Source organism: Rhincodon typus, chromosome 8 (assembly GCF_021869965.1).
Source record: "Rhincodon typus isolate 14 chromosome 8, sRhiTyp1.1, whole genome shotgun sequence".
NCBI classification, from domain to species: Eukaryota; Metazoa; Chordata; class Chondrichthyes; order Orectolobiformes; family Rhincodontidae; genus Rhincodon; species Rhincodon typus.
Genome location: NC_063339.1, coordinates 8,341,030 through 8,356,784, shown reverse-complemented (window position 1 = coordinate 8,356,784; position 15,755 = coordinate 8,341,030). Strand labels below are relative to the sequence as shown.

Here is a 15,755-nt window from a genome sequence, read left to right as displayed (position 1 = left end):
AGAAGGCCCTTCTGAAGAAGGGTCTAGGCCCGAAACGTCAGCCTTCCTGCTCCTCTGATGCTGCTTGGCCTGCTGTGTTCATCCAGATCTACACCTTGCTATCTCTGGATAAGATCAACTTGTTTTCTTTAGAGCACAGAAGGCTGAGAGGGAACCTGACAGAGATGTATATAATTATGAGGGGCATGGACAGGGTGGATAGAAAGCAGTTGTTCCCCTTAATTGAAGGGCCAGTAACATGGGGTTATAATTTTAAGATGAAAGGCAGGGTGCCTAGAAGGGATTTGAGGGAAAGGGTTTTCATGCAGAAGGTCATGGGAATCTGGAATGCACTACCTGCGAGGGTAGTTGAGGTGTCACACCTTACGTCCTTTAAAATTACTTGGATGAGCACTTGAAATATCATAACATTCCAGGCTCTTGGCCAAGCGCTAGAAAGTGGGATTTATAGTTTAGTCAGTGCAGACTCAATAGGCCGAAGGGGCTCTTCTGTACTGCATTATTCTAAGACTCTATATCCCCATCCTCAATGATGAGGAAATACTGCACATCAATGCAAAAGGCAAGGTAGATGCACTTGAATCTATCTTCAGTTAGGTGTACCTACTGGATGGTCCAACTCAGACTCCTCTAAAAGCCCTCAAAACCACAGATGCCAGGCTTCATTCAATTCGACTCAATGCACATGATATCAAGAAACTGCTGAAGGCAATGAACATTGCAAAATCTATGGGATCTGACAACGTTCTGGCAATAGTACTGTAAAGCAGGACAAATCCAACCTGACCAATTATCGCCCTATCAATCTACCTTTGATCATTCAGTAAAGTAATGGAAGGAGCCATTGACAGTGCTATGAAGCAGCACTTGCAAAGGAATGATCAACCAGGGCCACTTACTGCCCAGTATGCCACATAACCTCGCACAGGTAACTTATTTCTTCAATAAGTTGTCAAGATGAGAGAAAGGCAAGTTTACAAGAATGATATCCGCCCTTCAGGAGTAAAATAATGAGAATAGATTATACAAATTAGATATGTTTTCGCTAGAATTTGGAAGGTTAAGGGATGATTTCATTGAGGTTTTTGATACATTAACAGGAAAAGACAGAGCAGATGAAGATATTTCCAATTGTTGAGGATTCAAGAACAAAGATGCATAATCTAAAAGTTATGGCCGGACTGTTCAGGGGAGATGTCAGGAAGCACTTCTACACGCAAAGGGTGGTAGATTTTTGGAACTCTCTTCCACAAACAGCAGTTAATGCCAATCAGTTGCTATATGGACTAAAGGTATAGCATTAGGTCAGCTCAGCCATGCCAGTGAATGGTGGAACATCTTGAGAGGTTGAATGGTCTACCCCTGTTCCTAAAATTAATGATGATGGACAAAGGACAAAGGACAAAGTTTTGGGACAAGAACTACAATGTAATTAAGGGGATTTCTTGATCTTTCAGTGTCTTCTACAGGACGATCCCATTCAAAGGCAGTTCTAAGCAATGCTCCTTCTGGACAAGCAACACATTCTACAAAGCCAATGCAGCCCCAGCTTTGCCTGAAAAGGAGGATATCTCATTGAAACACAGTACATTACACTTTCTTCCGAGTTACACAGATGGTTTCAGATAAGACTTTTTCAGATAAGACTATTCATACTGTTACAAGTTTCTTCAAAATTCCAAAAGCAACGGCCACTGACATTTAACAACCTGCATTAGCTGCACACCTAGATCAGCCCTTTGGGCCCAATATGATACCAGTACAATTACTTTTGCATCATAGCAATTAAACTGTAAACAATTTGCTGCTAACTAATGATCAAATGTATACTGCCCATGGTTACTAATTCATAGTAAGACATTTGGATGGAGTAAATAGAGAGATTCTGTTTCTGTTCACAGACCAGTCCGTAACCAGAAGACCAAATCTTAGGGAACTGACAAAATCAACAGAGTGGTAGGATGAGATTTTGTTTTACTTCAGTGAATTGTGGTGTTTTGAAGTGCACTGCCTGAAAAGGTAGCAGAAAGAGATTCAATGGTAACTCTCAAAAAGGAATTGGATACATGCTTGAAAAAGAAAATCACACAGTCATAGGTGAATAGTGGAACTAATTAGGTAACTTGTTTTAAAGAGACAAATGGGTAAAGTGGTCTTCATTAGTGATGTGCGATTCTGCAAAGTGCAGAGATGCATTCTATACCATACAGGATTGAGTTCACCTTCCAATTTCTGCTCTTATAAAATATTCTATTAACAGCCAGCTTTGCTAAGTTTCAAATTGTTGCATTGTAAAACTTATAAATTGGAATGATTCTATGAATAGCCTTAAATTGCATCGTTCTTTTACTTGTTCATTCATGAAATCTAAGTAAGCATCCCTGGCCCATTATTGTCTATGCCTAATTGCTTATTCACAATTATTGTGCATGGAACAGTCAATCTAAACATAGACTGAATGAAAAGTTATATGCACACACAAGGATTTGTCAAAATGAAATACTCACACTTTCTAAGTCCGCAATCCTATCCTGAAAAAAAAACAAAATGCAAGTCAGCAAAAAAGCTCTCAATAATCGTCAGGCCCCAACATGTATCCATCAGATGATTATTTACAAACCAAAATTAGCAGAGTGGAAATTCACACAAGTTCTGTCGGCATCTTAGAAGAGAATAGACAAATTAACGTTTCAGATGTACAGTGAGTTATAATGATCTAGAAAGCACTGTTTGCAAGAGGTGGTAGAAACAGATTCAACTGCAACTCTCAGAGGAGAATTCAAGGCTATGGTGAAATACCTCAGGTAATTTGATAACACATGAAGCTGCGTGAAATCTTTCCGTTCTGTGAGATTCTACTTAGACTCTTCTCACTCAGAACTCAATCGTGACAGCAAACTCCCAGGATTAAAGTGGAAACTTTTGGAGATGTCCTAAAATTAAAGAAGTCAAAAAACTCATTGACTAAAGGGAGACCCTGGTTTGTGTCCAACTGAAAAGAAAAGACACATTCAGGAAGGTTCTGAACACGCTGAGATCCATCACCAGGAATGTGCAGAAGCGAAGTTGAACCATCAGAGGAAGCAATCAAACCTCCAAACAACACACCTACCTAACCCTTCAAGTACAACCCACCCCTCAGGTTGGAGAGTCTGCAGATTTTGGACTACACTTATCAAACATCTCAAAACCCATTAAACTGGACTGGAAGTAATTAATACTGAGTGTTCCCTAAGAAGAAACCCTTCAGCAGAACTGGGAGGTAAAAATTATGAAGCCCCTTAATACGGTTGAACGAAAGCAAGAAAGTCTGGGAAGTAAAAGAATTGAAAACAGTCAACACCATTATACATGGCTTTGAATTTCTCTTTTCTCCTATTAACCAGTTATCTGGCCTTCCGGGTCATAAAGACGGAACGTAAATATATGGATATCATGTAAAAGTTATATGGAGCATTAGCGAGCCCACTTCTAGTGTACTGTGTGCAGTTTTGGTCTTAATTAAGAGAGCATGTAAATTCACTGGAGACAATTCAAAGGAGTTTTATTAGATTAATACTGTGATCAAGCTGTGTAATATATTGTCATGATTTGGGTGTCTGGATCTTAAAGTAGAGATAAAATAAATGTATGATTTCAATTCTATTAAAGCATTCTTTTCTTTTCAGGAGGTCAGCAAATCATTTGGAACAGGAAATTGAAGGCCTCAATTCTAAGAAGGCATGTGATTTAAGTCAAATGCTTAGCAGCATACCTGTGAAGTTAACAAATAAAATTTACAAAATTGAACTTTTACGATATACAGAGGAACTAGACCAGGAGCCATTAGTTTTTTTTTGAGTTCAGTTCAGAGTCAGATTGTAATGAGGTCGGCCAGAAGGATATCATATAAGTTCCCTGATTGGGGCTGTTAATCTGGTCTAATCAGGGAGCCCTGACTGACAAATATAAACAGGAGTGTTGGACATGCTGTTCACTCTTCGAGCTGGCTATGAGGGAGTTGGATCAGTGTTAAGGACTCTCCAAGTGTAAATAAAGGGTGACTTGGTTACAGGATACCATCTATGCTGTTATTTCAGTTTCAGTTCAGGAGAACAGTCTGTCTTTAGCAGAAGGATTTTAGTTTGTTAAGTGGCCAAGCTTTGAGTGCTTGTGAAGAAGTTTCCGAGATATCAGTACTGGAGATGGTTAGAACATTGGACATGGAAAGAAGTCTCCAGGCTAGCAAAAACTGGAAAGAGCCAATTAAGTAAGAAATTAAAGAAAAAAACAAAATAACTATGGATGTTAGAAATCAGAAACAAAAACAGAAATTACTGCACAAATTTCCAGCAATTTCTGTTTTTGTTTAAGAAATTTAAAGAGTTGTTGCAGGAATAATACTTCACTGGGAACTGTTAAGGATATTACTGGAATAAAGTTTGGAACTTTGTTAAGATCTTTCTAAAGTGGCATATGGGTACAAAGCTTTTACATAATATACTTGCGCTCTTTAGTTAAAGAATATTGATTGCCTGGTATGAATATTTCTGGGGAATAACCATCACAGTAACCAACTGCAAAGATTAAACTTATCATTTATCGAGCTAAGTTTCACCCTGGAACTTGACTTGTTAGTATTAACATCAGCAGGGATGATAACAATGCTACATTTGCCAGGTTTCTACCCACTTAATGAAACTCTCTCAATCCATCTGTAACCGCTTCACAAGACATGTTTTTATCCAACTTCATGCAATCTGAAAATTTCGGTACCAAGCCTTTATTCTCTGCAGCTAATACATTCAGGGGGTCTGTTAGCTCAGCTAGCTGGACAGTTCTGTGATTGTACAATGCAGAGTGATACCAACAGCGCAGGATCAACTCTCATACATGGGTAGGATCACTACTAAAGCCCTAATGTCTCAACCTTGCCCCTTGCCAGAGATGTGGTGACCCTCAAGTTAAACTCATCATCAGCCATCTCTCGAATAAGAGAGCAGCCTATGGTTCTCTGGAACTATGGCAGCCTTCATTTCATACTTCCCATTCATCTAAGTCATTGATATAAATGATAAAGAGTTGAGGTCCAAGCAAGATCCCTGCAAGACTCCACCCATCAAAACCTGGCAACCAACAAAGATCCATTTATGCATGCGCTCTGATTTGTTTCAGTTGATTTTCTATTCCATGCTAACACCTCTGAAGTCTGTGGAAACTCATTCACTGAACATGTTCATGACAGAAAGGTTAGATTTGCCAATAATAAAAACATCTGGTGGGAGTGGGGAAAAGGGATGCAGAGATACATAATCGGCTATGATCTGTCTGAAGGGTCGAATAGCCTACTCCTGCTCCTATCTACTACATTCCTACGTGCTACTTCCATTTTCAGAATTCCCGCATTTCATTGTACTTTCCTCCTCAATTTATCCTGGGTTGTAAGTTCCTGTGAACAGAATCAGCATTTCACAGCTTATCACAGTTATCTTTAATATAATTAAAGTGCTGAATTAGCACAAGCGTGGAATTCTTGAAAATACATTTCTGGACACGGTCTATTATAAAATACTTCCACTTACAGCAGGCTCTATATTTTCCTCACTGATGTGTAGAATAAATCAGTAAATCTCTTTCACGCATAAACAAAATAATCTGCAGGAATTTCAATCACAGGATAAATGTATAGAACCGGAGAGCCACATCACTTAATGGAATGGGGTCAGAGTGCAGTGACAGTATTTTAAAGTCCATTTGAATGTTTGGGAGGGGAGAGGGTTTGAACAGTGAAAGAGAACAGAGAGATGCAAGACAGAATGCAGAGGTGGAGTAGTCGAGAGGGTGACATGAAGAACCTAGAGGGCGGGGAGAAGGGACACAGAGTGACAAAGGTGCACAGCTCACCATATTGTACTGCATTTATACTTTATGCACCTTAATCTTAGTTTTTGACGTCTAGTGCAAACTCTATTTCAGTTAAACATTTCATTGCATTAACAAGATTTCAACTGTAAGCTCCAACAGACAAGATATTTTATTGCTGTGTTCTATTCCATCAGTTTCTGAAAGGCTTCTGCAATGCACTTTCTTTCCAATCACAGTGTTATTTTGTCTCCTTTCTTTTTCTGTTCATATTTAAACAGGCAATGTTGAAGTGTACAAGCAGTCCCCAATTAATGAACATCCAACTTACATATGCTTGTACATATAAACAAAATCCCATAACACTATTAATTTCAAGATCCCACGTGACTATGCATTTGTACCTACAAACAGATATTTTATATCGTACTGTATTGTGTTCGGCATGCATACAAATTAACTGACGAACGTCAAGAGTTAACCACATTGCTGTGGGTCTGGAGTCACATGTAGGCCAGACCAGGTAAGGGTGGCAATTTTCTTCCCTAAAGGACATTAGTGAACCAGATGGGTTTTTCCCAACAATTGGCAATGGATTCATGGTCAGCATTCGGCTCTTAATTCAGTTTTTTTAAAATTGAATACAAATTCCAACATCTGCCTAGGCAGGATTCAAACTCAGATCCACAGAACATTATCTGTCTCTGGATTAACAGTCCAGTGCTAATACCACTAGGCCATTGCCTTCCCACGTAGTTGTATTTACAATACATTGGGTTGTCCTGAGTTTGTGACAAAGAGCTTTACAATTAATGAAGTCACTATATTAGGGTATGAAACAAGGGAGCACATTTTACACAGCAAGGTCCCACAAATATCAATTTGATAATGGTCTATATTCAGTTTATGATTTTCAGTAATTCAGTGAGGTGTAAATATGGTCCAAGATACAGAGACAGAATATTTTCACCATGGTCTGAAAAAAATGGGGATTAATGAGGAATATATTAATATATATTGTGCAGGAAAGTCAAGGACCTTGTGACATTCTGATCGCATTTAAACTGTTAGTTACAAATAATTGCTGATTTGCCTCTCATTGGCAATTGTTTTGTTTTTTAATTCAGTTATGGGGTTGACATCACTGGAAAGGTCAGCATTTATTAACCATCAATAAAAGACCTTGAAAATATGGTAGTGAAGTGAACAACTACTGTCCACATGTTGTGCGTTTACTCAAAATGTTGTTTAGAGAGGGAGACTCGGGATTTTGATCTAGCGACAACAAAGAAGCTGCAATATGTTGCCAAGACAGTATCGTGAGTGACTCGAAGGGGAACTTACAAGTTGGTGATGTTGTCATGTGCGTGTTCTTCCACATGACAGAGGTTGTGGGTTTAGGAATTGCTACTAAGCAGCCCTGGCAAGTTGCTGCAGTTCATCGCGTACTGCCACAGTGCACCCAGTTAGCAGGGGAAGTGATTAGTTAAGGTACCTTTTCAAATGTCTTGGATCGTGTGAGTTTTGTGCCTTTCAAACTGCTTAGGCTATAGTTCAGTACATACAAAAAGTTATATGAATAATAAATTTTAAAAAAGTGATAAAAAATTTTAATTAAATAATTACTGTTGCCTTCAAACAAACACAGAGAATGTAGGTCTGGCAACATCTGTGGAGACAGAAACAGAGTGAACTCTATGAGTCCAGTTTGACAGCTGCAAAAGAAGTATTCTTGACCTGCGAGTTTCTCTGGCATTCTCTGTGTTTGTTTCAGATTTTCAGCATCTGTAGTATTTTGCTTTCATTGTTGGCTTCAAGGTGTTTTACACTCTTTCCCATCCTTTGAAGAGAGTAAGAGTAACGACAGCAAAAAACAGTTTACGGATACAGTCACGGATAATATTGATTTGGATAATGAAAAGAAGCTCCATAATACTGCAACATCTTCTAACAGACACACATTGTATAATCCCCATGCCACATCACTTTCCCAGCTCCACAAAATGTTGCTGCCTGCTCCTTACTAGTTTTTTAGGCTACACGGGAAAAAGTTATACTCACGTCATATCGTACCTGCAATGCTCTCATCTCTTCATCCTTCTGACATACTTTTTGCAGTAATTCTGTTGAAGGACAATGTATAGACCAATATTAATTTAGGAAATCAAGGACACTTTTTTTATTATCACCTAGAATGATTCTTCATACTACAGTTATCATTAAATTTGAGCTTATCCTAGATTACACTCTGGGCTGATTTGACCGATCCCTACCTTGCTCCAATTTAGTCCCTTGTACATCCACAATTTAAATGACTCCATCATTGACAACTGGGCCTAGGTCCTAAGACAGGAATTTGAGAAAACTTTGCATCTCTCTAATTCAGTCTCATTTTTTTAGACACCCCTTAAAACCTACTTCAGTCACCAAACCTTAGGTCACCCACTCTACATTACTCTTGAAAAGTAGCTCAGAACACATTACTTGCTGTTTGAACACAGTTTGAAAGTGTTCTTTCTCTCCTTTCAGACTTTTACAAGTATCAGGCTGCTGTCCCTTTAGGTACATTCCTCTATTTGGGAGGAATACAATTTTTGGTGTGTACATTCTTAAAGGTTAAAGAAATCGCATAGACTTCACACTCAGATTTCTAATATGATCTTAAACCCATCAGGTGTCCCCAATAGCATGATGGCTGCATTATTATAATTAGACACTCCTGCTTTCTTCAAACACCAAACCCCTCAAAAAGCATGAACATATATAACCTATATCTAATAACATATTGCCTCATCTTCCCTTGCTTTTGTTGATACTTTTAATTCTCAAACCTTCATAGATCTATTTTATGACTAATGCTGGTACAATGTGCTGCAAAACACCAGCCCAAGCCAATGCGATTGAATCTAATTTCTCTGTTGGCTATTATGCTCTGGCAGTCATTGAGTTTGGCAAGTGTCCAGTCAGTTTATCAAAATCCCAGATACAAAACTGGCCCTAACTGGCACCATCTTGGCAGCTTTATCTTAGGAGCATGGTTAAATGATGATAAATAGGAAGATCTGAATGGTGATGTAGATGGACTGAGCTGGAGATGAAGGTACAATGCTCGTTAGAATATGAGACTCTTGTGCCATTCAAGAAGAACATGGCTTTTCTAATGTTGCTTTAACTGCACTTTCCTGCCAGTTCCCCCATAATCCTCAACTCACCTGCTCATCAAAAATCTGTCTATCTTAGCCTTGAACATATTCATTGCCTCAGCCTCCACTGCTCGCTTGGGGAGAGAATTCCAAGGACTAATGACTATCTGAGAAAAGAATAACTTCCTTATTTCTTTCTTGAATGGGTGAACCATTAATTTTAAACTGTGATTCTTAGTTCTAGACGCTCTCACGGGATGGAACATCCTCTCAGGACCTACCCTGCCAGGCTCCCTCAGAAATATTACAGGTTTCAATATGGTTGATTTCCATTGTTTGAAACTCCAGTGAGTATAAGCCCAATCTGCCCAATCTTTCCTTTTATGACAAACTCCTCATTCCTGCAATCAGTTTATGGAACTTTCCCTGAATTCCTACAATGAATGAAAGCAAAATAACTTTTATTTACATAGCAGATTATCACTTCCTCAGGACACTCCTAGGTGCTGCACAGCTAATAAATAAATTCTGCGTTTATACAGGCAAACACAGCAGCCAAGAGTGAAGCAACGAATTAGTAATTAAGCTGTTCCTAATGCTGTAGGTTGAAAGGCATACATTGGACAGGACTCTGGGAAAACTTTGAATAGTGCCTTGGGAGCCTTTGAAGACAAGAATCTAGTTTAATGTGTTATGCAAAAAGATGCAATGCAGTACTGAATGGTCCATACATACATTCACAGATCCAAGTACACATATATTGATTTAAAGCTGGCATAGTGTTCTGGGGAAGGGTCACTTGATCCAAAACATTAACTCTGATTTCTCTCCACAGATGCTGCCAGACCTGCTGAGCTTTTCCAGCAATTTCTGTTTATGTTTCTCATTTCCAGCATCCACAGTTCTTCTGGTATTTTTTATAATGCCACTGGCTCCTGATATACCAGTCTTTCTAAGTTCAATAATACCCAAGTAAGCTACTAGTCACTGAGACTACAGCTTTGGAACAGTTTGCTTTCTCTGTGCTGTCACCCTTTGCAAATGCAGTAAGGTTACTCTGAGGTTGCTGCCTGCTAGTGGATCCTGGATGTCGGAATCCAGTAGCACCAGGTCACGTAAAGATCTCATGAATTTATTTTTCTATACTTTTTAATGGTAGGCTGAAATGGAAATAGGACTGTTTTAAAAACACAAGGATTGCGGAAGGATAAGAGCACATTTTAAAAACAAGTAACCTAACCCTGAGCATAACTCAAAAATCATTGCTTTGGCCTGTAAAGTCCCATCTTTATATGTACCCTGGGACCATCACTGTTAACCAAACAAATTTAAATTCCTTACTGATGAATATCTTTCCATCGTTATGGACCATGTTACATGCTACATTTGTCACATAGTCAATACCAATAATTGCTTCAAGTTATTATAACTATCTCAAACTTAAAAGTCAGTAGGATTTTACAGCATGCTCAGATTGCTGCTCCAACACAATGTTTAGTGTTCAAGGCTGGTGCTGATAGTCCACCATCAACTATGAACGATTCAGTACATACAATCACAGAGTCTGCAAGGTCCTTTCGGAAGCACTTGAAATTGGTCCAATGCTCAGTGTTAGCAATGGTACTATGGTAGTTTCATTCTTATTTTTCCCAAGGACCCTTATGGTCAGTACATAATGCAGAGAGAAAAAAATAAATAAAAAATAAACTTGCATTCTTCCAGCATTGAATGGTGCCATGTATGTACGGCAAAGGTACACACTTTTCACTGTATTTTTACATTGAATAATTCAATTCATTTGAGTACATTTATACCAAGTAATTCCCATATAATCATTTGATTTGTAAAGGTGTTATTTGGTGGTAAATAAGATAGCTATGGTATACACAGCAAGGTCTTTTAAACTGCATTAGTCAGTTAACCTGTATTGCCTCAAGGAGAATGTTGGTCAAGGCACTTACAGATGTCTTTACTCTTTTCTAACAGTATTGCGGACTTTTAACATACAGATAGGTCTCTTTAACATCCCATCACAGAGGAAAATATCCCTGACAATACAGCACTACTGTAAGGCCAGATTACGTGCTCAGATAGGATGTTAACCCATAACCATCAGTCTTAGAGGGATCAGCAATATGGTCTAAACCAAACATTTGGAAGAATATTTAAAAAGAGATTCCAGAGGTGAAAGACCATTCTTTCACTTTCAGTACTTCTGATTTCCATTTGATTCAGCTCTGAGGTCTCAGTCAAGTATATAAGAATGAAGATAGAATTAGTACTTGGGATGTTCCAAAGCACTTCATAATCAATGGAATTTTTTTTTCACTGGTACGGTGTTGGGAGGCGATGGTGTAGTGGTATTATCGCTGGACTGTCAATCCAGAGACCCAGGTCATGTCCTAGGAACCACGGTTCAAATCCCACCATGAAAGATGATGGAATTTGAATTCAAATAACATCTGGAATTAAGAGTCTAATAGTAACCATGAAAGGCTTGTCGGACAAATCCATCTGGTTACACTAATGTTCTTTAGGGAAGGAAACTGCCATCCATGTTTGGCCTATATGTGACTCCAGATCCATAGCAATGTGGTTGACTCTTAACTGCCTTATTGTAAATTAGGAGTTGGCAATAAATGCTGGCCTAGCCAGCAACACCCTCATCCCATGAATGAAAAAAAAACAGGTTGCACAAGTGGCCAGATAATCTCTTTTAGCGATAGCAGTCAATGGACAGTGTTGGTCAGGATGTCCTAATGTTGTGGCAGACTTTGTTTTAACATGCTGTCTGCAAGACTGCACCTCTGATATTACAACATTACCTCTGTCTAGCACTAAAGTGCCAGTCACGATTAAGGCGTTGCTGTTTCTGGAATGGAGCTGAAATCTAAAACTTTTTAAGTCAAAGCAAGAGTGCTACCTACGGAGACAAGGCTAATCAAATCCAACAATGCAACTTAGGCTCTCTTCTTGTAAAGAATCACCGATGAGACCAGAGAAGATCCAAAACCCAGAATAAGAAAGTTAAGCACAAATCTTTCTGGTATGGCTGAATCAGTACATACCAAGTGAATTTGTCATGGAGAGAACCAGCATGCAGAGACTGTGTATTTAAGTAATCTGAAATAAAAGCAGAAAATGCTGCAATTGCTGAGTGGGTAAGGAGGCAACTGCAGAGATAGAAATGCTTTAAGGCAATGACCTTGCAACGCAAGATTTTTAAGTGTTCCTGGCATTTTAATTTCCCTTTCAGATATTCAGCATTCACTGTACTTTGCTTGTTATTTGTTAAAGTATCCTCCTAGCCAAGCAAATCAAAATTAGAAACTGCAGAACTGGCCAATGTTGGCAGTATTCAACAGAGTGAGTAGGACCAAGTGAGTAGGCAAGTAGGTTTTCACTCGTAATTTGCTGGAATAATAAACCTGTTTTGCACTTCAGTTATACTTCAGTTCCATAAATAACTATCTTGGATTCGCCACACGAATGCTGCCACAATAATGCCTTGAGGGGATTCTAGTGTTAGTGGCCTATGCAGATACTGCTCCAGTTTTCAAATGGTTAATGATCCCAATCTCCTGCAGCTTCAGCCCCAGCATCTTCCATTCTGTCTGAAGCATCTTCCATTCTGTCTGAAGCATGCTGTTTACCAGCCACAAAAACCTCTAACCTATTTTAGGAAGGTGCAGCAACTGGATAAGCCTTCAGGGTTCAATTTATCATGTAGGCTACAAACCTTTAAATTCTGCAGCCGTGGTCATTACCACTGGCACAGCCAAAAAAAAACCCTTATTTGCCTGCACAGAACATTTCTGTCACTATTTATATTCAGCTCCTGCTGCAGGTTGGAACTGCCAATCCCCAAGAACTGTGGATACTAATGACATCATCTCATGTTGACCTAGATGAAAGTTTACACTTGCCGCTCTTACTGAGTTCCAAACCGCTTTTGCAGATAAGGAATATTCTATACGCAAGGTCCTGTTTGCTTCAGGGCACAATTTCATGAAACATATGTCATCATATTATACATGATGCACATTTGCCCCCCTCACCCTGTCTGGATGCATCACAGCCAGGTATGGTAACTGCTCTGCCTTAAACTGCAATTATTCTGCATTCTGTTATATTCCCCTGATGTACTTATTTAAGGTACAATTTGTCTGGTTAGCATGCAAAACAATACTTTTCACTGTAGCTTGGTACATGTGACAATAACAGATCAAATCAATTCTACTCCACTGAATTCCCCCAACCCAACAACAGAACATACAATCCTTCAGAATGGCTCTACCACAACAAAACTGATATTCCATTAAAATGGAGTTAGTGTATAAGAACATTCCCGTGTTACAAAAGGTTGATTTTTGCTCTCTCCATGGTGTTTTTCTCAACATCGCCCAAAGCCTTTTTACAACTGATTTTTCTCACTATTTTTATTAGCTCACCTGAATTGTAAGATAGTTTATTTTAAAAGCTTTACATCACTCTCATTCCTAAGGATGACCCCACATCAGCAAAATGTTTGATTAAATTTGTGTACTTCATGAATGTTACACTTATTCATACAGCATGGGAAATTCATTATTTCAGATATATGGTAGGATATTTTATGAATACTCTTTTTAAATGCTTGCAATAAGGGTCGCAGCAGTGAAAAATGCAGCCAGCAATTCAGCATTCTCCAATGAAGAAATGGAATTTGCACATGGATCCAAAATTTGAGGAGTGTAGTATCGAGGAAGCCCACTGACATCTTCATTTTACAATTACCATCCTTCTGTTGATGTCCTTCCTTATTTCTTAGAGGCCTCAGTTTCTGCACTCCTCGAGTTCTGGATCCATGTGCATACCCTATTTCTTCACTGTTGATGAAATTGAATGCAGTAAAGCATTAATACAGAAATATATATACAACTTTGAACTTCAAATCACTTCTGAGAATTAGCAGGACATCAGCCGGAGTTCCCAGATATATGGTTTTGGAATGTTTACTTTGACATGGTTATCAAGTGCTTACCTTTGGCAATTCATATATAGCATCCTTCATCAGCGTTGTCAGTGACAACCCTTTAGTGGCCAGTTCCCAACTGGTTATGAGCAAAATGGCCAAAGATCCCTCGTTTTCCATGCACTGTTTGTAGGTGATTACAAAAAGCAGCACAGTGATAAAACATAGAGATGCCCTAGGAAGATGTGTCAATGTCAGAATGTAGCCAACCGTGAAAGGATGAGGGAAAAGAAGAGTATTTCCTTTGACAGTCTCATCCATCAAAGAGCTTGCAAGTGGAAAAAGGCTCCAGTGTTTGATTTTAAACTGCCAGTGAGCTAAATTGCAGAGTGTAGCAAGATGCCTGAAGCCAAATTTGCTCTCATTATGCAGACCCAGTACTGAGAATGCTTGTTTATCAAAACTTAAGCTCTGGGAGTAGAACAGAGTATGAGGGAGGCGGGGGGTGGGGGGGAAGAAGGTATTGCTTTTATTAGTGAAAATCTCATTTGCATATGCTTACCTTTGATTAATAACAACTTTTTTCCCCCTCCATGAAATCTCAGATCTTTGAAATAACAGGCTACTTTGTAGTCCATTATTGTACAGAGAATAAAGTTAGAAAAAGTCCCACACACACAAACTAAGGAGGTTCTGGATTGGAATGGATTCGCTGGTGTCCAAATGAAAGAATACCAATGCATCTCTTTTAATTTAATATTCTATACAAATTAGCAACAATATCCTCAAAGATGTTGTGACTTTGGGACTGTTAATGCAGATTTTAGAGCAGCATTGGGTGCATTGTTTAAAGGTGCAAGGAGCAAATTACTGCAGATGCTGGAATCTGTACTGAAAACGTTAGCTTGGCCTCTCTCCATGGATGCTGCCTGACCTGCTGTTATCTCCTGCACTTTTTGTTTAAGGGTACTTTGTTCACTTAAATAAAGACAAACTACTGCATATATTGGAAATCTAAAGTAAAATTGGAAATTACTGAAGAAACTCAGCAGATCTGGAAGCATCTGTGGAAAGAGACGCAGAGTTAATGTTTTGTGCCCAATTCAACTCTTCTTTGGAAGAAATGTCAACCCTGTTTCTCTCTAGACCAGCTGAGTTTCTCCAGCACTTTATTTTTATTATGCTGTGCTTCACTTCTACACTACAAAATGTTTTGTGATGATCTGATATCATGAAGGCACTAAAATGGAGTCAATCCACGTCTCAAAGTATTATCCCTTTTCTATCTGCTGTTAATAGCTTTAAAATAATGGACATCATAAGCGTGTTTTTGGATTCATCCAGTAATCTTGCATCTCCTGCGTGTCCTACACTCCCCAACCTTCTCTCTCTTCTCCATCCCCCATACCATAACTTACAGCAATTAGGCATTTTGTCTGCAGGAAGGATACTACATGCTACTATTTCTAGTGCAACAGCAATGGTATGCTCCAAAAATACTACTGGACTGTTCGGACATTGTAAAAGGTTCTATATGATTACAAGTCTTTTTTGATTAAATGCAGTTGATTTCACAATATATAGACAGGATAATGAAGTGTCTCATTAATAGCTTACGTGTAGTGACATACAACATGTTGCAATACTGGAAATTATTAAACACACTAGAAGAAGGTTGTAAAACACAATCAAACCGACCTCTCAGTGCATATCTGCCACTTTCTGGGGCTTGGAGATAGTAAGAACTGCAGATGCTGCAGTCAGAGCCAATACATAGTGTGGAGCTAGAGGAACACAACAGGACAGGCAGCATCAGT

The 15,755-nt window shown here is 38.9% G+C and overlaps 1 protein-coding gene across 4 annotated transcripts in view; it reads right to left on the bottom strand.

Moving 5' to 3' along the window:
* Positions 1 to 15,755, bottom strand: part of LOC109935306 (centrosomal protein of 128 kDa) — a 336,088-nt gene that overhangs the window by 46,135 nt on the left and 274,198 nt on the right. For 2 of the 4 annotated variants that reach the window (XM_048600331.1, XM_048600333.1), the window contains exons 18-19: positions 7,903 to 7,964; positions 2,508 to 2,531 (exon numbers count right to left, since the gene is read on the bottom strand). In XM_048600331.1, the coding sequence (XP_048456288.1) occupies positions 2,508 to 2,531; positions 7,903 to 7,964 (86 nt within the window). The remainder of the gene's footprint in view (positions 1 to 2,507; positions 2,532 to 7,902; positions 7,965 to 15,755) is intronic. The other 2 variants (XR_007262690.1, XM_048600332.1) reach the window with 2 other exon arrangements.